Here is a 26,172-nt window from a genome sequence, read left to right as displayed (position 1 = left end):
GAAGGCAAAGGCCACTGGGCCTGGACTAGTGAGCAGTGTTGATTCTTCAGCTTCTTTCAGAAAAAGCCAGGACAGTGGTGACTGGACACTCTTCAGTCACCATAACTCAGATTTCTAGGAAGGAAGCAGTCTTCCTTGATATATCCAAATACCCCCACAAAAGCCATCTCTACCTCGCCTCCAGAATCCCACTTGTGAATCAGACCCTCTGCCAGAAAGAGAGTTCAAGGTGGCAGCTGTTCCTCCCCTAGACCCCAGTCCTTACAGACACCCCTAGCCCTCTGTTGCCCAGTAAGGGTCACAGCTTTTACTGTTTTCTGCAGAATGGGAAAATGCCGTCAAAATGGAAGCCCACTCTTGAGACCTCTGTTCTTTCTCTCATGTGGTCGGAGCAAGCACTCTTGCCTGGCTAGTCCATCTCTGCCTGTGTTAATGAATGTTCTTGGTTGGTACACAACTAAGTAATAATGCACATTGTTGTAAAAAACATAGGAATCAGGGCCAGGCGGTGGTACACCCAGTTGAACGCACATTACAATGCACCAGATCTGGGTTCAAGAGCCTGATCCCCACCTACAGGGGGAAAGCTTCACAAGTGGTGAAGCAGTGCTGCAGGTGTCTATCTCTCTACTCCCCCTTCCTCTCAGTTTCTGGCTGTCTCTATCTATCCAATAAATAGATAAAACATTAAGATTCTAGGAAAGAAGTGGTTTATTTCTAAGATTTGTTTAATGTCGCCAAGCATTTCGATCCCACCTCAGGAAAAGAAGTGATGCCAAGGTTATTGTGCAACATTTATTGATACCCTTTGTTTATCTGTCTGTGTTAGCTCATTCAAGTCTTTGTTGCCTTTCCTTGTATCATCCCCCTGAAAGTGCCAAACTGGCAAAATAACTATTACATATACAGTGGATTTTTATATTACAGTCTTAATATGTACACATCTGGTATTTGTTTTGCACAAGTCTATGGCTTTACTACATTTCCAGGCACAAGTTACATATAAAAACACAGACTACTCAAAACCTAATAGTCAACAGTTGTCGGAATATGGTTTACAACAGAGCTCCAGACCAACAGACTACAGAATTCATCTGTCTGGAAACAAAAAGTAATGCATCGGACTGAGCTGTGGCATAAGGTGCTAAAAGTTACCATCCTCCTTTATTTGAGTAAGATAGACACCAAACTATTTCACATATATTATATCTGTATATATATATATATATATATATATATATATATACACACACACACACACACACACATATATTTAAACCAAATTCTGATTTAACAATCACAGAATGGCAGCATGTAAATACAAAGTGCTAGGGAAGGCTTAGCATACATTGGAGAAAACTGTATCTTTTGCACTGTCATGTTTTTACAGTTTAGCATAAAGGCAAATTTGGTTGAAACAAAATTCATATACAACTACGGAGGGTGGCTGAATCAAGCTTCCTGAAGTGACAGATTCCATATATACTATTTATTTAATATTATCTCAGAAAGAAAGGTCCACGTATTTCAGAGATGTCTGAATCTGCAGACTATGGAGTGTGACCAAGCACATGTCAATCATGCACTTCTCCAAGGATGAAGCCTGACTGAGTTAACAAGATAGCTGTGAAGTAACTGTCTTCAGTTTATAAATCTAGGGTAATTTACAGATTTTTCTCAGCTATTCTAATGTACATAGTATCTTGTGATAACATTTAGTAATTAAATTTTATTAACTAAAAAAAGGCAGAAAGGTAAAAAGAAAAAAAAAAAAGGCAGAAGTCAGTTAAGACAGTAAGAATGCAGGCATCAAACCCCAGCAATTCCCAAGAGGCTAAGGAATAGAATCAGTGATGAAACTCTGGATGCTTCCTCTGGATCATCTCTGGATCTAGGTATTTTGTTAAATTGTGTATTATTTTCTTTGAGCTAAAAGGTTTGACAAGAATGAATGTTTTGGAAGGAGAATATGATGTCAATACATCCTGCCATCTGACAAGACAGGGCCTTCTTCTAGACTCATCAGATGCTTACGATAAAAAGCTCTCAACACTCCAGGCCTGGAGAAGACTGATTTTTCAAGACACTGAGAGTTAAGCTGTTTTAAAATAAGAGAGCCACTAAAACATAATGATTTGAATAAAACACTAAAACAAAATGATTTGAATAAAAATCCCAAAGCTAACAAACTCATCTCCCAGAATTCTAAAAGAGAAAAATCTATGAAATCAGTACTCCAAAAAAAAAAAAAAAAAAAAAAAATTAAACTGAAGTTAAAATGGTGCAGTGTCTGCAATAAAGCCCCTAATCTATTTCTTTTGGTCTCCACACTTTCCCCCACTGGCTGCAGGGGGTAACCATAGCCACCCACAGGGGCAAACAGTCATCCTTAACATGAGGTGACAGTCTTTCACAACTGCCACACAACACTGGTTTCATTCCTCAGGATATTCTTTAAGGAATTGCTCAATATTGGCCCTTTTGAAGGAAACATAAAAAATGCCTTGAATTCTAGAAAAACATCTGAGTGTGTCCAGTATTTTTATTCTTTCCATGTCGCAACTTTTCTTTTTGCAAATTGTAATTCACAACCCATAGATCTAATCAGTTTACCTGAAGTAGGGGAGGCTTGTCAGTTATGTTCCCTCTGTGTGGAAAACCGAAAGTGAGTGTAATTTGGTGCCAATAATTCAAAGGCTGATGCTATAAGATGCAAATTGGGCCTAAGTGTGTTGGTCACCTCCACTTAGCAGCTTGTGTTTTGCTTCACAGTTCATAGACCACAAAGGTTAATCGCAGCTTCAGTTTTCGTTTTTAATGCAGACACGTGTATGTTGTGAGAAACAGCCATCTCTACGTGCAGATTTGGTTTCCTCAGAGCTAAAAAGTACAGACACTCCACTGGGAGTCTCTACCTACTGGGCAAACATCCTCCTTATGCACTTTACACTAGTCAGATCAAGTTTAGGGAAAGCAGACCCACTGGATAAAATTCTAGAGGACAATCAAGAACAAACCAGGAAAAGCGGTGTGGAGAGGGAGGTGTGAGCTTCCTGAGGCATGGGGCCCTCAGGGTAGCAGGTGGGGTGCCAGGCTGCAGGCTGCTCTGCCGCCCCCAGCTCACAGACCTACTTTTCTCTGTAATAGAGCAAGTAGTACTTGAGAGGTTCTGGGAGGGGGAGGCTCAGGACTTTCTCTCGGAGGAAGTTCACAGGGGGGTCTGGCTTCGATTCAGTCTGGGTTTTCTCTTCTTCCCTCCCCTCCTCTTCCAAGTCTTCGCAGCTGTTGTCATCCGAGGGGTTGGAGATCCTACTGGCAAAGACCTCTTTGTCCAAGAAGACGATCGTCTCCATGCGGCGGCGGCGCACTCTCCTCCGCTTAAACCTGGGTGTGTTCTTCAGTCCATTTCCATTTTTTATCACTGTTTCCTGGTTGATGATCTTTTTAATGGTGCCTCGGATGGCGATGCGGGCCAGGTCCTGGAGGCTGCGAACTGCCAGGGGTGCTGTGGCACAAGGAGTGAGAGTCAGAGCCCAAGTACTGCAGACCCTGGTGCCACACTGGCCCACCAAGAGCAGCCAGGGGAGCTGGCTCAGCAAGTAGAGGGGAGACTTGCATGTGTGAAGCCCCAGGTTCCATCCCCAGCATCATAGGTACCAAGTGGTGCTCTGGCTTCTCTCTCTGAAATTCTATATACATAACTATGTAACTATATAAGTAACTAATATCACAAAACTATGAGAGTATTCCATACTAATGTCAGTTAGTGCTCTAATTTGTAATCATAGAGTACTTTATAAAAGATACTTTTCACATTGTACTTGTTAACTTGTTAAGGAACCCTTAACAATTCTTCGTGGCAGGTCAGCCAGCTGCAAAATAAAAACCCAAGTTACAGTTTCTATCTCCATAAGAATTGTCAAGCTGCACTGCCTTCATTCAAATAGTGTGTCTTGTTTGCTAGTAATACAGTTAATATATAATCTTCAGTAGTCCTTATCTCTTTTTTTAAAATAATTTCTTTTTGTTTCCCTTGTTGTTTTATTGTTTTAGTTAATGTTGTTGTTATTGATGTCGTTGTTGTTGGATAGGACAGAGACAAATGGAGAAAGGAAGGGAAGACAGAGAGAGGGAGAGAAAGATAGACACCTGCAGACCTGCTTCACCACTTGTGAAATGACTCCCCTGCAGGTGGGGAGCCAGGGGCTCAAACTGGGATCCTTACGCTGGTCCTTTGTGCTTTGTGCCACGTGCGCTTAACCCACTGTGCTACCACCCGACTCCCAGTAGTCCTTATTTCTATTTAATATCTTCATAGTATTTTAAAAATTCAGTATTTGCACATTTTTTATCAAAATACAGAAAAGCAAATCCAAATATTTTTTAAAGATTTATTTCATCTGAGATAGAGAGAGGGAGAAAGAGAGACACTTTCACATGAGAGAGGGAGAGATCAAAGCACAATTGATTCAGATAACATGAGGTGGCAGAGATGGTACTGACAGCCTCTGGTATGCAGGTTCTGAGTCCCACAAACTAAGTTGAACTATTTTACCAGCCACGCAAACATCTTGTTAAAGACCTGCTTCATTTATTTCATAAAATCTAGAGAGTTGCACACAATAGAGGCCATAGCACCACTCCAGTTCAGGCGGTGTTGGGAACTGAACCAGGAGCCTCAGGCATGTGAGTCCTGAGCTCCACTACTCAAATTACTCCCCCAGTCTAAACATTTCTGAAAGAAGAAAAACTCCAAAGCACACCAAGGAAAAATCAATGCTGGCAATTAGATAAAAGCTCGCAATTAGATAAAAGCGCACAATTCATGCCTGGAAAGTATCTAGTGGGCAGAGTGCATGCTTTACCAGGTCAATTCTCCTTCACCAAAGTGGTGTACCAAGGGAGCCCCATGGAGGGTGAAGGGTGGAGCAGTGCTCTAATGGCCCTCCCCTCCTGGCCACTGCTTTTTTGTTTTGGGTTTTTTTTTGTTGTTGTTGTTTTGTTTTGTTTTGTTTTTGCCTCCAGGGTTATTGCTGGGGCTCAGCGCCTGCACTATGAATCCACTGCTCCTGGAGCCCATTTTTTCCCATTTTGTTGCCCTTGCTGTTACCTTTGTTGTTATCTTATTATTATTGTTGTCATTGCTATTATTGTTGTTGGATAGGACAGAGAGAAATCAAGAGAGGAGGGGAGACAGAGAGGGGGAGAGAAAGATAGACACTGTAGGCCTGTTTCACCACCCATGGAGTGACCCCCCTGCAGGTAGTAAGCCAGGGGCTTGAACCGGGATCCTTTCGTCCGGCTTTACGCTTCACACCATGTGCACTTAACCCACTACACTACCGCCTGATCCCACCCCCCACTGCTGCTCTTTTTCAAAGTACAGAATGAAAAGAGCTGGGCCAGGAGATTTGCCAGCTGGGTCAAACATACACAAGCCCCTGGGTTCATTTCCCAGTGCCATAGAAATAGGAAAAAGCTCATGATTGAGTTTAGGACAGACAGTACACATGTGACTTTTCTGACAAGTCTGGCTGTGTGTTTAAATCCATTAAGCTGACAACCAAAACTACTTTTCCCCTCTAGTACTTAACTACTCAAAAAGGACATGACAACCCGGGGGCCGGGCGGTATCATGGAAGGTTAAACGCACATGTTGCAAAGCGCAACAACTGGTGTGTGTAAGGATCCCTGTTCAAGCCCCGGCTCCCCACCTACAGGGGGGCTCGCTTCACAGGCAGTGAAGCAGGTCTGCAGATGTCTATCTTTCCCCCTCCACTATCAATTTCTTTCTGTTCTATCCAACAACAAGGGCAACAAAAATGGGAAAAATGGCCCCCCAAAGCAATGGATTCATGTTGCAAGCTACAAGCCCCAGCAATAACCCTGGAGGCAAAAACAAAAAAGAAGAAGAAGAAGAAGAGGTGGTCAAGTGGTAGCGCAGCGGTTAAGAGCACATTGGTGCAAAGCGCAAGGACCAGTGGAAGGATCCCAGTTTGAGCCCCTGGCTCTCCACCTGCAGGGGGGTTGCTTCACAAGCGGTGAAGCAGGTCTGCAGTTGTCTGTCTTTCTCTCCCCCTCTCTAGACTTCTCTCTGCCCCATCCAACAACAGCAATGGTAATGGCAACAATAATGACAACAAGGGCTGTAATATAAAGGGCAACAATAAATGAGAAAAAATGCCCTCCAGGAAAAGTGGATTTGTGGTGCAGGCACCGAGTCCCAGCAATAACCCTGGAGGCAAAAGTAAATTAAATTAAATTAAATTAAAATAAAGAAGAAGTGACAACCCATACCACAGGAGGGCTTATATGTTGTCTGGACTCCTTCTACCCAACTCAGCAACCTGCGTGGTGTCTCTGCCTACCCAGCATTCCCCAGACCCAGAATGATATAGAAGAAATTCTACAAACTCTATTAACTCTGGATGGTAGAATCATGGGAAAATTATGTTTCTGCCTTTTTTTCTTGCATTTTTCAAAATTTTCAAAATGATTAGACTGAAGAACACCACACCAAATATTTTATTTTAAATAAAATCATTTTAATTCTTATTGATGTCAGTTTTTCTTTAAATTGTTTTTGTAGATTAGGATTAATGCTGTCTGTGGTGTTTGATCCTTCCTAGGCTATGCCCTGGAGGGGTGAAAGGCCAGGCAGAGTGAGCCCCAGCCCCAACTCAGCAGGATGGTATGCCTGGGAGGCATCTTGTGACATCACAGGAGCCCCTGGTAGAGGTACAGGGCCCCTTCTCTGCAGAACCTCCACACCAACCAGCTCACTCCCTTCTAGCGGTCTTCTGCTTTCAATGGTGTGAACAGCAACAGCTCTTTCTAATATAAAAGACTAAAATAACCCAGCAGGGACAAAAAAGCAGACTGAAATATTTTAAGTGTCTGAAACTCTTTTGTAGAATCTTAAGGCTTCAGTGTGGGAGTAGTGATTTTCTTTAATATTAAAAGGTTCTTTACACACATTGTTTCCCTTTAAATTCTAGAAAGAAATAATCTCAAGCTAAGTAAAGTTCTTTGTACTTACGTAAATGAACAAGTCTTGACCTTCCTGACTCTGAATGGCAGGGCTGGATCAGAGGAGCAAAAGAAACAGCCAGGATCTTCTTGGTTTCCCAAGCAGAAGGACCAGTGCGTGTTATCTTGGTCAGCTGTTCAAAAACCAAAATAAGGATATTTTCTAAGGTTTGGCTACTGGCACATTATTTCTAAATGTAACCTCTTCCTTCATATAATCTGATCAAACACAGATACACTAATGAAGTCATCTGAGAGTTCAACAGAGTCAATGTTGAGGTTAATCTATAAGCAGTGTGTGTGTGGTGGGGGGAGGGCTTCTAAAGTAAAACACTGAAGAGGAGCTGGGGAGACAACAAAGAAGACTTTCCTGCCTGAGGCTCTGAGGACCCAGTTCCAAGCCCAAGCACCACAATCAGCCTGAGCAGTGCTCTGGTCTTTCTCTCTGTATCTCTCTCATTAAGATAAAACAACAACAACAACAAAGTACTTGTTGTACTTTGTTGAGAGAGAGAGAGAGAAAGAAAGACATTGAAGACACAGCTACCTGTGATGCTTCAACCAGGACTGAATCTGGACTTTTTTTTCCCCTTCTGGTTAATGGGACTTCAAAGGCTTTCTTGCATCAATGGGAATTTTGTGAGCAAACATCAAACAGCAGCTACTATTACAGAATCACCATTAGTTCCTAAAGGGAAGCATGTCATCCTGGTGTGTAGGAATTGACCCTCACTCTTAAACAATGATGCTGGAGAAGTTAAAAAGAGTTCCTTCTGATGTGGCCCTAGAGAGCAGTACAGGCCGTCAAAAAACAATTCCTGTGAACCACAGTTATGTGGAGCACCAGAAGAACCAAACTGGACAACACACCCCTCATGTCAGATGCCAACTCTGCCAATCTCGGAAAGGCCCAAATAGGTCACAGTGCTATTTCTGGTCAGCTCTGTCATGCTAAGATTATATGCTCTCTTGTCTAAAAATATCTAAGCCAGATGCAAATCCTTTAAAAATGAAGATTCTGTGTCATGGATCTTAAAACTAAAAAGGTTAAGCACCCATGTACTAAATAAACACCTGCAAGTTAACAGTGTCCTTATATATTATCAACTACTTTGTTTTTCAAAAACATTTTTAAAAGAATTTCTAGTTATAATAAATTATAACTAAAATTTCTGTATATAAGTGTGAAGCTTTAAGGCTAAAAATCCATACTTCATATTCTAGATGAGTAGATAAAATATGTAAAAATGCCTACAATCTTCAAATTAATCTAAATGTGCACAACTCCAACAAAAAGCACAACACAGGAGTCGGTAGCGCAGCGAGTTAAGGACACGTGACACAAAATGCAAAGACCGGCATAAGGATCCCCGTTCGAGGCCCCGGCTCCCCAACTGCATGGGAATCGCTTCACAGGTGGTGAAGCAGGTGTCTGTCTTTCTCTCCCCCTCTCCATCTTCTCCTCCTCTCTCCATTTCTCCCTGTCCTATCCAACAATGACGACATCAGTAACAACAACAACTACAACAACAATAAAAAACAAAGGCAACAAAAGGGAAAATAAACTAAAAATTTTTTTTTAATTTTTAAAAAAAAGCACAACAAATTTATGACATGGCAAAGACATCTAATGCCATCTGTATGAGTAAACACACATTTAAAACAATATCCTGGGAAAGCAAAGAAACCGGGAGAGATCCCGCCCAGTTTTAATTACTCTAGTGTAATTGAATAGGTGGTACTGTCCTGTACCTTTGAGGTACCTGCTCCTATGCTGCTGGCGGTTACCTATAAGCAATCAGTGGGCTGTCGAGACAGCATGATGGTTATGCAAAAGACTGTCATGCCTAATGCGCTGAGGCCCCAAGTTCAATCCCCACCACCACTTTAAGTCAGAGCTGAGCAGGGTTCTGGTAAAGAAAAAAGAACAGCGATTGGCAAGGCAATAAATATAGTGTAACCAAGCACTTATGCTTTTGAGCCGGTACCTGGAGGAGGCCATGTATACTTAGACAAAGACTAACAATGTCCAGGGAGTCCAGTGGTAGCGCAGCAGGTTAAACACACGTGGCACAAAGCACAAGGACTGATGTAAGGAACCCAGTTAGAGCCCCCAACTCTCTAACTCCCCACCTGCAGGCGAGTTGCTTCACAGGTGGTGAAGCAGGTCTGCAGGTGTCTATCTTTTTCTTCCCCTCCTCTCTCCATTTCTCTGTCCTATCTAACAATGACTACAACAACAATAAAAAACAAGGGCAACAAAAGGGAAAATTAAAAAAAAATTTTTTTAAGTAGGGCACCAAAGTAAAAACCCTGGGTTGAGGGTGAGGGTGGATATTTGGCATCATTGGGTGGGGTGGGGGAGAAGGGGGAGGAGGGTGGGATGAGACAGTCTTTTGGTGGTGGGAATGGTGTTTATGTACACTCATATTAATTTCTAGTCATATAAATCACTAATTAATATGAGAGGGGAAAAACTGATTGAATGTCTCAAACTTTTTAATGTACAGACCATAGGCTGAGTCTTTTGATATGTTAACTCTCTTAATAGCTTAGACCAGGGAGAACAGAAGCAACCGGTGGCACAGCTATATACAAATAATGTCAAAGGACATAAATCATGGTGATGTATATGATACAGCAAATCCTAACAAAGAGATTTTTCAATGTTAAACCAATTGCCAAATAATGTGATTATAGCAATAACTATCTATTGCCTTCTTAAGCCCTAAGACAGCAGGAACCTCCCACTTCCTCTATAGAGCCTATATTTCCTCAGTCCTGGAAACTCTAGAGTGGGGCTCACTTTCCTGCAGGCTTCTCTTAATTCATACCAAATGATATCGTATCTGCTGATCCCAACCTAATAAATGCAAGGAATACCACCCAGGTATGCTTCACTTCCAACTGTGTCCAGAGACATCAGGCATGGAATGTCAACCCTTCAGCCTCATTACTCGGTTGAGACCTTTCCTTTCATAGGATTCTCTCATTCCATTCCAGGTGGTTTACTTCCTAACAAAGTCCCAAAACATAGATATAGACCAGGTCCCATGAGATAGGGCATATGTTCACATGTATCCATAAATTAGGGCAAAACATATAACTGGAAGCAAAAGTACACAATAGTCTGCAGTGAGTCAGTATGAAGTTCATAATGAAAAAGTGTCTACTTAGACTTAGCTACCCTCCTCACCTATTTCCTATTATACTTCCCTCACTCACTCCCAAGCTATCCTTATTAAAGCAAGAACTGCAAAAGCTGAATAAGGGCAAGAGACTGGCATACTTTAACGATGACTCTTTAGTCACTATCAGGCCACCCCATCAGCGGGGGCCCTTTTTGAGGAGTCCTGAGATTCCCAAACAGACATGATGGGCCTAGACCTTGAATAAGTCCCTCTCTCCATTGTTACTGGTCATCTCTATCAGGAACAACAAAATAGACCCCTTTGTGGGCCCCCACAGGACCTTGACTTCAATGTGGATCAACAATGGTAGAGAATGTTCCATCCTCCAAAGGGAGGCTAGACAACATACTCTATGCTACACCTGAGGAAGATGGGTCCTGATATTGGGGCAGCTCGGAACATTCCTACTGATGACCACAGAATATGAGGTCAGATCTACAGGGATGCAGAGGTCACATAGGCTCCTAAGCTGAATGTGGGCCCCAGATCAGATCAATGAGATTTATAGTCAACAATATTTATACACCTTTCCCATATTTGGGAGCTACTCTGTTGCCATATCCAGCTTTCTGGTACTTATTCCATCCATGACATCATCTCCCCAGACAATAACTAGGATCTTCCTGTATACCAGATTTCAGGCTCCAGGGGGAAAAAAAAAACTAATATAGCCACAGGCCCTTTGGAATATAACTGAAATATGCCTACTAGCTATCTACAAAATGGAATAACCCCCAACTCTTCATCTGCACTACTCTAGCCTTTAAGTTCATGATTAGCCAACAATTTGTTTGGCTTTAACTTCAGCCACCAGGTTCCAGATGCTACCATGATGCCAACCGGATTTCCCTGGACACCATTGTGTCCTGGAGCTCCGATTCCCCAGAACCCCGCCCCACTAGGGAAAGAGATAGGCAGTATAGATACACCTGTCAACACCCATGTTCAGAGGGGAAGCAACTACAGAAGCCAGACCTTCCACCTTCTGCATCCCATGATGACCTTGGGTCCATACTCCCAGAGGGTTAAAGAATAGGAAAGCTGGGAGCGGGAGCTAGTGCAGCGGGTTAAGTACATGTGGCGCAAAGTGCAGGGACCATCATAAGGATCCTGGTTCAAACTCCTGGCTCCCCACCTGCAGGGGAGTCCCTTCACAGGTGGTAAAGCAGGTCTGCAGGTGTCTTTCTCTCCCCCTCTGTCTTCCCCTCCCCTCTCTATTTCTCTCTGTCCTATCTAATAACGACATCAATAACAACAATAATAACTACGACAATAAAACAACAAGGGCAACAACAGTGAATAAATAAATATTAAAAAATTTAAAAAAAAGAATAAGACAGCTATCAAGGGAGGGGATGGGATACGGAGTTCTGGTGGTGGAAATTGTGTGAAGTTGTACCCCTCTTATCCTACGGTTTTGTCAATGTTTCCTTTTTTATAAATAAATTAAAATAAAAAATAAAAAAGACTAAGAATATAAAAAAAAACCTGTATACCTATTCATAGCTGCACTGGAATTTTGGGCAAATGGCCTAAAAGGACCCAAATGCCTATCAAAACAAACAAATCACATTCTTATATTACAAAAAATTTGGGGAGCAGAAAGGTGATACTAATATATGACTAAAGTAATCAGAAAACAAAAGCTGAGACTTTTTCATTATTACTGTTATCTTCACTGGTGATTTGAGACCACCAAGCTTTCTGATGCTACTACTCTCACTGTTTCGGGGTCTGAAAATCACCACCATATTAAGATGGAGAACTAACTGATAAGTGTGTATATTCAGACCAAACCACCACAGCACTCACCCATTTCTCTCCCTCTTCTCTGACCTCCCTGGTCCCTGAGATACAACAGTGAAAGCAGCCAGTACGTAACCCTATAGCTTCTAAGTGTCCAAGTGAAAGGAAAGTCACACATCCCTCACTTTAAGTCAAACATTAAAAATGATTAAGCTTAGTGAGAAAGGCATACTGAAATCCAAGACATGTCAAAAGGGAGGTCTCTTGTGGCAAAAAGCTATTCAAACTGTGCTGCAAAGGAACAGGTCTTGAAGGGCATTAAACATGTTGTTCCAAACAAACTAGTTAGTTGCTGATAGAGAGAAAGTCTAAGCAGCCTGGATGGAAGGTCACCCCTGAGATTACTGAATCCACAGTCTGGCCCACAGCAAGGTTTCAGTGCTTTTTAGTTCTCTGAAGGCTGAGAGAAGTGAGGAAGCTACAGAGAAGCCTATGCCCAGCAAAAGCTGGGAATCCCTAGCACAAAGGTACATGGTGAGGCTGCAGAAAACGTAGCTGAGAACACTGATGAAGGTGAACACACTCAGCAGCAGATTTCCACGCACACCAAGCTGCCTTCCCCATGAGAGATGTCACATACGAGTTTCACACAGGCCCTAAAGGTCAGGCTGCTTCCTGCTGGGGCTAACACAGCAAGTGCCTCGGCGTTGAATCCAGTGCTCATTTACTATCCTGAGAACCATGGGAACTTAGCAATGACAGTAAATGAACCACAAAGCCAAAGTGACAGCATAGCTGTTCACAACATCCACTGCTCATGAGTGTTTTAAGTAGGTTTCTGATATACTACACAGAAAAAAAAAAAAAAAGAAAAGATTCCTTTTACCATATTACTGCTCTGTGGTCAGAGGACTATAGCAAATTCCTTGCATACAAGAAAGCCTGGACACCACATACCAAGAGCTCGCTCCCTCTCTTACATCTACACATACACACAATATATAGGGACATGCAAAAAGATTCTGAATTGTGCTAACACAATTCCGTTCTGCAGTGCATGGACCAAGGAGTTGTTTCACCTTTACAGTCTCACTACTTAGTAAATACATTTCATACAGCTCTAACTGCTGTAGTGACTCCTCTGACGGATCTTGGCAAAGGAAACTGAAAACCTTCTGGAAAGTAGTCACCATTCTAGATGCCACTAAGAACATTTGTGATTCATGGAAGAAGTCAAAATAAAATATCATGAACATGAATTTGGGAGAGGTTGATTCCCACCTCACCATGGACTTTTAGACTCAACACTCCAGTGGAGGTAGTAACTGCAGAATGGTATAAATAATGAGAGAGCCAGAATTACAAGTGAAGCCCCAACTGTAGCCAAACTGCTGCAAAATTGGGCAGCTGCTTCTTACAGATAAGTAAATAGTTTTTTGAGCTGGGATCAACTGATGACAACAAAGGATTTAGAATATAATTATGTGTATATACAGTGTATAGACTTCAGGCTGCTGGCCACATCCCCGTCCCACGATATACAGTGTATAGAAAGAAAAACAGATTACAGAAGAAAATATTCCTTCAGTGCGATGGGGGCTGGGTTCAAACCTGGGCTGCGCACATGGCAAAAAGTGCACTATCACCAGCCTAAGGATTTAGAATATTACGTAAATTTGATAAAGTAGTGGCAGGACTTAAGTGGACTTACTTCAATTTTGAAGGATTTTCTAAGGCATATAAAATGCTATCAGGGGAGTCGGGCTGTAGCGCAGCGGGTTAAGCGCAGGTGGCGCAAAGCACAAGGACCGGCATAAGGATCCCGGTTCGAACCCCGGCTCCCCACCTGCAGGGGAGTCGCTTCACAGGCGGTGAAGCAGGTCTGCAGGTGTTTATCTTTCTCTCCTCCTCTGTCTTCTCCTCCTCTCTCCATTTCTCTCTGTCCTATCCAACAACGACAACAACAATAATAATAAAACAATAACTACAACAATAAAACAACAAGGGCAACAAAAGGGAATAAATAAAATAAAGAAAAAAATAAAGAAAAAATAAAATGCTATCAAACAGCATCCTATGCCACAGAGAACTCCATCACAAATGGAAGTCAAATGAAGCAGCAGACTTCATTGTTGTCTTATGTTAAGAAACTGCCAAGACTTTATGAAAATGGCTACGGTAGGGCCTGGGCGTGCACAGCATTTTATAGATGTAACGTTGTGCACTCTTCACTAGACTACAGCTTATACAGTGCAGCTTGAACATGCACTGGGAAGCCCAGAGACTCTTATCACTTGCTTTATGGCAATCTTCCCTTTATTCCTTTATTCTGGTGGTCTGAAACCAACACCACAAGATCTCCACAGTGGGTCTATGCCAGTATGAACTAATGGCGTGCACTGTGTATCCATGTGAACTCCCAGGCTCTAGAGGTTCACTGAATTAACTCACCTACCACTAAAAAGCACCCAGAGGTTCCAGATGTGAGCTCCAGACACCAAGTCCCATTGAACTGAAAATGAGCAGGGGTCCTTAGAGTAACAGGTAATTCTAAGTTTGCAGAAAATATATATATACACACACATACATATACACACACACACAAATATATATATAATAAAGTTGAAAAGCAGAATTTATCATTTATCCTTATTATTACTATCACCTCAGGATAACCAAGAAACTGATGAGAGTATTTCTCTTAATGTAAGTATTCCAACTACTAAGTGAAAAATAAATGGTGGGCTCAGAAAGTGACCGCCCCTGGTGAACTAGTGTGTAAAGCCATGCTCACAAGCTGGCACGAGGAGAAAGGTGGCAGCAGACATGGTGTCAGAATTTGTGTGGAGTACTGTGGACGATGACATGATAGGGGTCTGAATATACAGGTGGACTTATAATCTGGCTTCTTCTCTATCTGTGGGTGCTACTTGTCTGAATCCGCAGTGCAAAGCCCACTTAGATAGAGGGCCAACTGCCAAGTTATTTGTAGATTTTTGATTTTGAGAGAGGGGTGTGTCTGTAGTCCCTCCATTGTTCAAGGACCATTAGCACTGTGACACTGCTAAGTATTCTTATTCCTTTTACCCCCCAAAATGAGTAAACTGGAACCCACTCAGGTCTTGAATGCCAACTATCACTTTATAGGGAATACAGAAAACAGAAAGAATAGACTAAAAACTTATACCCACAGGTGCATAATCTCCAAATCCAGGGTGTAGGAAACTCTAACACAAAAATAACCTGATTTATTCAACAAATTAACAATAAGGAAAAAATAAGGCAAGAGGAAGAAAATGAACTTACAGATTCAGAAACACAAGAAATGTATCAAGTATATTAAAAGGAGCCTCATCTGAATTAAATTTTGAGACAATCAGAAAAATTTAAACAAAACTGGGACATTTTTAAAGATACTGAGAAATGGCTAAGTAGCTTCAGGCTGATAATGATGTGGTCTGTTGAAAAACCAGATGTGGTCAAGGGCTAGGAAAATACCACAATGGTGATGCAAAAAGCCTTTCAAGTCTCAGGTTCTGAGATCACAGGTTCAATCCCCAATGCCACCATCAGCCAGAGCTGAGCAGGGCTCACGTTAAAAAATAATAAACAAGGAGGGAGAAACAGCCCTGGAGCAGTCCACTCACCTACAAAAAATAGTAAATAATAAAAATCAGATGTGGTGTATTTAAAAAAAAAAATCAGAGTATTTATCTTATACAAATAATTGCTGAAATACTAATGGATAACTTTTTTTTAAATTCCAGATATTCACTCCAGGCTTTCTACAGCAGTAACACTGAAGACTATGCACAGGCTAACATCCAGGTGTTGAGAGCTAGATAATAAACTATGATCAAAAATCAATGGCTCCAAAGTCTACTTGTGGAGTTGGGCGAGAGCTCACCAGGTTGGGCATGTGCCTTGCCAAGTGCACAGCCCAGGTTCAAGTCCTGTCACCACACAGGAGGTGCTAACATTGGAGGAAACTTCCCATGCCTACCTCACGATGTGAGTGAGAAGTAGCCTGAAGCTGTGAGATCACACACCCGTTAGGCTCTATCTCCAGAAAAAGAAAAAAAGAAATCTTATATTAATGAACTCTCTCAGGTTAAACATATATACAGTAACATTTTTTAATTTATATGGCCCAGGAGGTGGCACAGTGGATAAAGCACTGGACTCTCAAGCATGAGGTTCTGAGTTCAATTACTGGCATCACATGTGCCCGATTGCTGCTGTGATTCCTTGATTCCTTCTCTAGTTCCTCTCTCACAAATCATTTATTTATTTACTTTAAATCAGAGCACTGCTCAGGTGGGGCTGGAGACTGAACCTGGAATCTGAGAGCCTCAGGCAGGAAAATCTTTGGCATAACCACTAGGCATCTCCTGAGGCCATTTTTTTTTTTTAAGATTACAAGACTTCTAAATAACTGTCACTACAGTACAGATCGTGAGCAGTTTTTCTAGTGCTTCCACTCCAGGGGGTTTCTAAAATGAAGAACTATTTTTCAGGTGGGGGAGACAGCATAATGGTTATGCAGAGAGATTCTATGCCTGAGGCTCTGAAGTCCCAGGTTCACTCCCACTAACCACCACAAATCAGAGCTAAGCAGTGCTCTGGGAAAAACAAAAATTATTTTTCCGATCAAAAAAATTTATTTTTTAAAAAATGCTAATTTTTTTTATTTAGAAAACTGTGCAAAAATTTTTCACAATCTTGTAACATTTTTGTTTTGCCAAGTTTTTTGTTGAGAGACATTTTCCTGATGACCAATTCAAGTCAGGATAATCTGCTCATTTAATAGAATCTGCTTTCCCCAACGAAAGATAGCATTTAAAACACAGAAAAACATACATGAGCAAATAGAACTCTCGGGCAAGATTCCTACCAAGCAAGAGATTCTAGTAAAATACTGCCACAGTATGAATAATAAGAGCAGGATGACTCTACTGATTTATACAGCTGTGGAATAGGGGTGGAGAGAAGGGAGGGGAGAGAGAGAAAGGAGGTGCCAGGGGCTCACAGCATGGGTCCAGCTCCCACTCAGGCTCTTATTACCTGTCCCTGCTTCTTTCCTCATTGATGATAAAGGGAGTTAGGAGAACAAAGAAAAACACATGGAACTTCCTGGAACAGACCTTTATAAATAATGTAAAGAGATATCAGCTATGAAGGGGCTCTAACCTTCTCTTCTAGAGGCATGACAAGGATACCCCCAACTTTGAGAAGATTCTTCATATATTCCTCATGTTCTTTCTGTACACCGGCCCCACAGTAGACTCGATCATACTGAGAGCAATCTGGAGAAATCTCCAAGCAGTTGCCAGTCACAAAGGAAGGTTCGCAGAAATCAAACCTAAAGTAAAAAGAGCTTCCAGTAAGTAAAATAATCTATTAACAAATCTGTACAGCAAGTCTATGCTAGCAACAGGTTATGTTTTCACTGTAAAAATCCCAGGACCAGGCAGATAGCAGAATGGTCATACAAACAAATCTTCATGCCTAAGGCACCAGAGGTCATATTCAATCCCCAGCACCACCATGAGCCAGAGCTGAGTGGTGCTTTCGTTTAAAATGATGATGATGGCAGTAACAACAACAACAACAAAATAAAATTACATGCAGTTTACAAGTCTAAAACCTAAAAGCCAAGGCCCAGGAGTGTTGTTAAAATTCGGAGGCTCCAGCTGGCCGGGCTAGCTTCACGGGTGGGTAACAGAGACGACCAGAGACATACGGCTGGGCAGGGAAGCTGTATTTCTTTATTCAGAACAACGATTCATAAACTAAACCAAACTAATCACCAAACAGAACTCTGCTGCCTCTTTCCCCCGCGGCGGCGCCAAGCACTCTCTAACTCTGGAACTCTGGAACTCTCTCGGGGTTCCTTGGGGCGGGGACAAGCGGGCCTGCGAAACTAGCAGGACTGAACCAATTTTCTTAGCAAGGGGAGAGCTAGAACAACCCAATGTAAAGCATACAACACAGGAGATTACAGCAGCACACAGGACTGCATGCAAGAAGTCCCAGAGCTTAATGATGTTCTGGTGAAATTTTTTTTTTAATTTATTAGGGAATTAATGTTTTACATTCAATAGTAAATATAATAGTTTGTACATACATAACATTTCCCAGTCTTCCATATAACAATACAACCCCCACTAGGTCCTCTGTCATCCTTCTTGGATCTGTATTCTCCCCACCCACCCACCCAGAGTCTTTTACTTTGGTGCAATACACCAATTCCAGTTCAGGTTCTACTTGTGTTTTCTTTTCTGATCTTGTTTTTCAATTTCTGCCTGAGAGTGAGATCATCCCATATTCATCTTTCTGTTTCTGACTTATTTCACTTAACAGGAATTTTTCAAGGTCCATCCAAGATCAGCTGAAAACGGTAAAGTCACCATTTTATAGCTGAGTAGTATTCCATTGTATATATATATATACCACAACTGCTCAGCCACTCATCTGTTGTTGGACACCTGGGTTGCTTCCAGGTTTGGGCTATTACAAATTGTGCCGCTAAGAACACATGTGTACACAGATCTTTTTGGATGGGTGTGTTGGGTTCCTTAGGATATATCCCCAGGAGAGGAATTGCAGGATCATAGGGTAGGTCCATTTCTAGCCTTCTGAGAGTTCTCCAGACTGTTCTCCACAGAGGTTGGACCAATTTACATTCCCACCAGCAGTGTAGGAGGGTTCCTTAGACCTTACAACCTCTCCAGCATTTGCTGCTGTTACCTTTTCTGATGTATGACATTCTCACAGGAGTGAAGTGATATCTTATTGTTGTCTTTATTTGCATTTCTCTGACAATCAGAGACTTGGAGCATTTTTTCATGTGTTTCTCGGCTTTTTGGATCTCTTCTGTGGTAAATATTCTGTCCATGTCCTCCCCCCATTTTTGGATGGGGTTATTTGTTGTCTTGTTGTTGAGATTTGCAAGTTCTTTATAGATTCTGGTTATTAGCCTCTTGTCTGATGTATGGCATCATACATACAAAATATTTTTTAAAGTAGTAGTAATTAACAAATAAAAGCTAACATCAAGACTTCTGAAAAGAACTATAAACTGTAGACATTCTTTTTCTATATATATATATTTATTTTCCCTTTTGTTGCTCTTGTTTTTTTTACTGTTGTTGTAGTTATTATTGTTGCTATTAATGTCATCATTGTTGGATAGGACAGAGAGAACTGGAGAGAGGAGGGGAAGACAGAGAGGGGGAGACAAAGATAGACACCCGCAGACCTGCTTCATGCCTGTAAAGTGACTCTGCTGCAGGTGGGGAGCCGAGGGCTTGAACCGGGATCCTTAAGCCGGTTCTTGCGCTTTGCACCACATGCGCTTAACCCACTGCACTACCGCCTGACTCCCAAACTGTAGACATTCTAAATAAAGCAGCCTGGTAGACAGCTCAGTTGTTACAGTGCTGAACTTGCAAGCATGAGGTCTTGAATTAGACCCTAGCACCGCATGTACCAGAGTAATGCTCTGGCTCTTTCTCTGTCCTCTGTCATAAATAAATATCTGAAGAAAAAAATAAAATAAAATAAATGATGAAAGTGAGTTTCCAAGTTTAAAACAAGGTCCAATCATTTGTTGTCTTTATTGTTTTTATAAATCATCATTTTACCCAATATCTACTGAATGAGTGAGATGAGAGTGAAAATGTATTTGATCTCCCTACAAAAATGTAACCCCTGTAGTCCAGGAGGTGGCTCAATGGTAAAGCTTTGGACTCTCAAGCATGAGGTCCCGAGTTCGATCCCCAGTAGCACATGTGCCAGAGTGATGTCTGGTTCTTTCTCTCTCCTCCTATCTTTCTCATAAATAAATAAAATCTTTTTTTTTTTAAAAGTAACCCCTTAAGTAGGACTACTGTCTTATTTTCAAATGGTAAGTGCTCGTTACATGTACAGTTTAAGGGAGGAGGAGGAGAAGCAGTTCTATTTAAGAAACAACTAGGTAATAAAATGCCTGAATTGGGAACATGAAAACCAAGCAAAATGAACGCTCTTCTTCTATTATTATACCAATATAAAATTACCTGCTGAAAGTCACCAGTTAAAAAAAAAACTAGTCCTCAAAAACAAAAAGTATGTCAAAATAACTAGAACAGATATATATGTCACTATCTTGCCACAGTTTAGTGATTTTTGCTGGTGTGTACTGGTAACTGACTTCACTCTAGCTAGCCAAAAGTATGTTATGATTCACACCCTAAGCCAGTGTTGGGCCTTACTTGTCAAAGCTGTCACTTGTTCTGATGAAGAAGTCCAGTTTCTGCTTTGCATACTCTATTACATCCGAATGAAGCTCCACTCCATGGTTTACACCAAAGGGGCCTAAAAGGTTTCAGAAGAAGAAAACTTTTAGAAGACAGGGAGACTCTTGATCTGTTTCTATTTTATCAATTCCAACACAAATAATTTAGCCTAAATAATGTAGGAATTCAAAAAGGTTTTGAGGTCTGGCTACATTATTGGGCCTAAATAACCAAGCTTATTGTGCAGGTGGCTTCTACTCACCAAATACAATGAATGCCATGACACCACCCTTTCCCACAGCCCTCTGAAGACTGGGTTACTCTGCTTTCAAACTTTAGAGTCATTTTAAAAGGTGAACAAGTCAAGGTCTGAAACCAATAATTCATGGTTTGGATAATGAACTGAAGAATGCACCTATATTTTCAAATAAAACTGGGTGCAGGCCTGTTTTCAATAACAACCTCCTCCCCCCCCAAAAAAAAAGTCATGAGAACTTTTTAAAATCAAAGAAAATTTGTTAATAATTTCAAACAAAGCTGTAAGAAAAGCTGTGAGCTGACTTCATGGTTCACCTGTTCCCTCCAGGTCAAGTCTGGGTGAGAGCAAGCTACACAGCTCAGTGAAGAGCTCAGGTGAATCATTCACATCAAGGTCAAGAACAGGCAAGACATATCCTTGCTGATGGACGATCAACAGCAGTCCCCTCTCTGGAGGGGTGAAGAGCATCTTTGCCACTGGGGTACTGATTCTACTCTGCACCCTTTCTGGGTCATGCTTACATGGAGATGAATACACACATGTGCATTTTTGCCAAGTTTCACAAGTCACAATTATTCTTGCATTATAGGTAAGTTGTATCTCAATTCTTTTTCTTTTTAAATCAGCATATAAAAATCAACAGGGCATGTGGGCATACATAGATACTGAAAGCACAACGGGGGGTCAGGGAAGTGGTTTAAGTGTTAAGAGCCCAGAACTTGCATACCTGAGGCCCCAGAGGTACAAGTTCAATTCCAGGTGATAAGAATAGAGCTAATCAGTGCTCTGGCCTGTGCCCACCGCCACCCTGTCTCTCTGATAAAATAAATAAAAGCACATTGGAGGGCTCAGTCCTACAGTCTCAGAGAAATTGTGGTAAATGAGCAGCCTCTGCACATCTTTTTCTTTTCTTTTTTTTGTACTTTGTCCTTGTGTGAATTTTGCCTCATTCCTAGCACAAGAGCATTATTCAAGGTCAAGCTCCCTGAGACAACCGTATTTGTGATTCTTTCTCTCGTCTTTCACATACATATTCTCTCAAAAAATAAATAAATAAAAACTGAGGCCAGGAGGTGGCACACCCAGTTAAGTGCACATATTCCCATGCATAAAAATGCAGATTCAAGCCCCAACTGCAGGGGGAAGCTTCTCAAGCAGTGAAGCAAGTCTGCAGGTGTCTATCTTTCTCTCTCCCTCTTCACCTTCCCCTCCCCTCTCAATTTCTCTCTATCCTATCCAATAAAATTAAAAGAAAAAGAAAAAAAAAAGGGAAAAATGGCCACTCAGAGTAGTGGATTCATAGTAGCAACACAAGCCCCAGCAATAGTCCTGGTGGCAATTTTAAAAAAGAGTTAGTTAATTTAACATATTTTAAAAGTTATCTAATACCACTGTGATCAATTCTCATATGCAATCTCACAACTCACTTTTTTGGGAAAATATGCTAAATGGCTTCAAAAAGGGTTAACTTTTGCAATTCATTTCTTCCCTAAAACTTATTTTAAAATAAACATTATACAAATAGGGACAGGAACTGGAGGGGTCTCTTGCTCACCTATCCAGTGTGAACAACCCCAGGTAATTTCTAGAAGGCCCAGAGCAGGTAGACTCAGCCCTACAAAGAGGATACCACCAGGGAACTCTCCTCCTGGACCATGAGGCCTAGTTTCTCTATATTTACCTAGAATGAGCCCCACCATGGAGCTGAGGTACCCAGTTCCGCTGCCCAGGTTCAAAAACGAGAGCCCAGGCTGCAGGTCCAGGGCTTCCATCACCTCTGAGTAGATGCAGGGAGCAGACAGGTGGATGTTGCCATGCTTCCACGCCAAGTCCTTATAGGCATTTTCCTTGAATTCTTCAAGGTAGTAATCTGCACGATCGATAGCTCGGAAAGCCTGCTCTACCAGCTCTGTCCGGATGTACTGTGCTTCTTTCAGATTATCGATGAGCTCATCGTTGTCTTCACCGGCACTCACAGCACCTCCCATCTTCAAGATCACACACAGGCAGTGCTGCAGGGAGACATTATTTGAAAGCGTTATTTTCACTAAAGAACACAACAATGAAGCTCAAACCCACACCAATTTCAAACAGTGACTTCTTAAAATAACAGAGATGGAATACGGTGTGCTAGCAACTTATGCCAGCCCTGAGGTTGTCAGATTTAGGGGGGATTATTTTTTCCATTTAAATTTGTTCAGTTCTATCGATTATATATCCGTAACTTATAAGGACTGAATTTGCATGAACTTGAGGTCCATGAGAGACTCCTAACAACTTTGTATCCTCAAAGTATGACTTAAAAAATTTAATGAAAGTTGCCAATATAAAAAATATCTAGGATTAAAATTATCTTGAATTACCTGCCTTATAGGAATATGTCTACATGGACTGTAAATATGAAAAGAGAGCCAGTATCTAAAAAAATCATTCTAGTATCAACTCTTCTTTGAATATTTCAAAAGCTGAAAACCTTTTTTTTTTTTTTTTTGGTAAACAACTCTTTAGGAAAAAAAAACAGCTGAAACACAGGTTATTTGTTGTTTACTTGAAATCCAAACTCAACTGGAGTCCTGTATCTTATCTGGCTAATCTACACCCCTACATACACATAAACATCAAGTCAAATAATCCGTTCCTGTGAATTGATGCTCAAAGGTGCAAGTTTTAGGTAAAAACATCAACGGAAACCCTCCCGCGCAATGGATCCCCTTTAACTGTGTAAGTTCAGAATCTGCTGCAAGGTTCCAGCTCCCTGTGCAGTGTAGCTCAACAAGATTCCCTACAATTCAACAATGAAAAGTGCGTTTCTTACCTTCTTCCCAACAGCCTTCAAGTACCAGCCTGTTCTTCCCTCTGAGCCAACTACTAATAGAAGACACACCTTCATCTAATTGTGGGGAAAATACTCTAGTCTCCGGAAGATTGACTCTTCATACTTACCCCAGGTTATGTTTTCAATAATAGTTTTACTTCTAGAAAATGGCAATGATTTATACAATGTCTGATAGAAATTGCTGGAGGGATGCACTAGATGTCACAGAAATTAATACGACTGGTCATAGTAGCAGTATTACCAAGTTGATATTTGCTTTCCTCCCTCACAACCCTTTGAACCACAGACTCTTTTAAGGATGGACACACACACATAGGTACAGGAGTACACAACTGGCAAGAGTGAAAATACACCCTTCCCAAGTGCACCGAGTGTGTGCAAAGTGGGAGTGAGTGCAGACAATGCTCTCCCTTGGTGGTCAGGACAGTTTCTCATTCTCAGAGCTGAACTTTTCAAATCAGCAGGGTGACCCAGCTATTATTCTATACTTTGTCTGTGTTTTGTGTTGTTTTGGAGCCCATTTAGACCGTGGCCCATGGCCAGCTCACTCAGCCAGGTGGGAGAGCTATGAGGTGCCACTTAAGCCTGGCTAAACTGCTGGGTTCTGATGGTGAACACACCCCACCTGCCCCAACATAAGCCTGTGTCACTTCAGTCTGAATGGCGTTAACAGTTCTGTCTGGGCTGAGGAGACAACAGAAAGGTCCAGCAAAAGCATTTCCTGCCAGAGACTCTGAGCTCCCAGGTCCAGACCCCAGCACCACCATCAGCCAGAGATGAGCAGGGTTCTGGTGTGTGTCTCTCCCCCTTCATAGCTCATTGAAATAAGTGAGCAAACAAAACGTAGATATTTGAAGATTCTATTGATTCTATTTCAGGAGGTGGGTATGAACTTTATATGAGGTATATTTCGTTTTCTACTAAGCACCCTTCACTTACTGTCTACTTTGCCTCACTTCAGAAGGAAGGCCAAGGGCCTGTGTGAGAGACCTTGTCCTGAGTGCTGGGAGAGGCGCCCACGTGTGATGTCACCACAGTGAGGGAACAGCTGGGATTCAAACCCAGGGCCTCTCACAAGCTATTCACCCCTGTCCACGGTCCTGGAGCAAGTCACTCTGAGGGAGCCTGGGGGTGGGGGGTGGAGCCACCAGGCTCTGCACCCCCCTCTGTAAACAATCACTGTCCACTCCCGAGCAGTCCTGATGCCAACAAGCCCAGGCTGGACCCGATGGATCCAGGCCCTGCCCTGGATCAGAACCTGCCCTCGGGTCTGCAAGCCCCCCAGGTGGGGGCAGGTGGGCCGGGAAGGCCTGGGTGGGGGAAACCCAAGCTGGAAGCCCGGCGGTGTCCTGGCGTCTGTGGGTCTATCAGAGCGGGTGTCACAGCTTAAGGGAGACATGGGGGGCCAAGGCCAGGTGCACTGCCCCCACAGGGCTGTGACAGGAGACGGGCTGCCTGCACACCCCACCTGGCCCAGGAGCCGCGGGGTTCATAGAGGTCGCCCCACTTTCTAACAACTGCCAATTGTAGACAGGAGGCTGTTCTCGTGGGGGAGGGGTGTCCCCCAAGCCCTAGACAGGGGCTGGGAGATCCCACCAGGAGAGCTGAGACCCCCACCCAGTCTGCAGCTCAGGCTACACCCAAGCAGTCTGCACCCTGCTCCCAGCTCCCAACACTCAGCAGAGTCGCCTCCTCCAGACTGCACCCAGGGGAGCCGAGGGCGGGAGGCGGGTCAGTGTAAGGAGTGCACCCCCTCCCCAATGCACCCCAGCTTGGTCCCCCAGGTCCCCCCAAAGTCTGAATGGAGGTGGCGGGGGTCCGGGTCAGGCGGTGACCCCGTCCTGGGTCAAAGGTCCCGAGATGGGCGGCGCATTCACCCCGCCTGAGACTGGGGGGCCCTGGGGAATCCTGGGGGCGGCAGAGGCCACCCTGCTCTTGGGGCGGAGCTGGGGGTGGGAACCTGCCTGGGGAGATGGGGGCATCGGGAACTGGAGGGGCACCCCGAGACGCCGATGGGGGCGCAGGGGAAAACCCCCCCAAACGAAACCCGTGGTGGAGACGCCCCCATCAAGAGACACCCATGGGGGACGGGACGCCCTAAAAACAGACGCCCCCACCACCACCAAACAGACGCCCCTGGGGGAAGGGACGCCTCAGAGGCGAGGCGGGTCGGGCGCTCTGGGTGGGGCGGACGCCGCCCGATCGCCCGTCACCACAGGCGGCTCTACCTCGGGGCTCAGCCAGCCCGCATGAAAGACCCCGGGGCCTCGGTCTGCAACTCCTCAGCCGCGTCCCTCGCGTCCGCCCGGGTGCGCTGTGCAGACCTCCGCCTTCGTAAACATCCGCCGCCGCCACTGCGCCTGCGCGCTCAACGGCCAGACTGCGCGTGCGCCGGAGTGCAGTGGGGGGCGACGGGGTTTAAAGGGGTGACGCCACCTGGAGTGGTCCCCTAGTGCTGGTCACAGGGCGCGCTTCCTGCCCTAGGTGCTCCACCCTACTGACCTCTGACCTGTGGAGAGGAGGCCAGCTTGGATGCAGAAGTCAAAAGGCAGTCACACGCTGAGCCAGGACCCTAGAGTGGGCCTGCCCTGGGCAAGGGACAGTGCAGGGAGAGGTGCTCAGTGACAATGATAATAATGGGGACTGCGGAAGGGGCCTTTGCGATGCTGTTGGGGCAGGGGAGTGGAGGGCAGGAGCCCACTGTCCATCCCCCTTCCTGGCTTCAGCCTCAAAAGACACACAGACCAGCTGGGTCTGGCAGCCCAACACCTGCCTCACCTAACCTATGGGTGCATGTATTCCACCACCTGACCTGCGGGTGCGCCCCCACCA

General features: G+C 43.4%; 1 protein-coding gene across 3 annotated transcripts; it reads right to left on the bottom strand.

The window, feature by feature from the left end:
• Positions 1-693: 693 nt before the first annotated feature.
• Positions 694-25,787, bottom strand: PCMTD2 (protein-L-isoaspartate (D-aspartate) O-methyltransferase domain containing 2). 3 transcript variants are annotated; one of them, XM_016188751.2, is made up of 6 exons: positions 25,665-25,787; positions 22,186-22,516; positions 20,222-20,324; positions 17,157-17,328; positions 7,040-7,163; positions 694-3,505 (listed from the first exon to the last, which is right to left on the bottom strand). In XM_016188751.2, exons 1-6 carry the CDS (start codon positions 25,680-25,682, stop codon positions 3,129-3,131), a joined length of 1,125 nt encoding a protein of 374 aa, XP_016044237.2. In that variant the 5' UTR covers positions 25,683-25,787; the 3' UTR covers positions 694-3,128. The 3 variants fall into 3 exon arrangements, with proteins under 3 accessions (XP_016044237.2, XP_007524502.1, XP_060027657.1); XM_007524440.3 differs by having other exon boundaries at positions 25,569-25,710; XM_060171674.1 differs by lacking the exon at positions 25,665-25,787 and adding an exon at positions 23,320-25,562.
• Between the last annotated feature and the right edge of the window lie 385 nt (positions 25,788-26,172).

This window comes from Erinaceus europaeus, chromosome 14 (assembly GCF_950295315.1).
Source record: "Erinaceus europaeus chromosome 14, mEriEur2.1, whole genome shotgun sequence".
In the NCBI taxonomy this organism is placed as follows: Eukaryota; Metazoa; Chordata; class Mammalia; order Eulipotyphla; family Erinaceidae; genus Erinaceus; species Erinaceus europaeus.
Note: the sequence above shows the minus strand (reverse complement) of the source record. Positions and strands in the feature narration are given on the sequence as shown.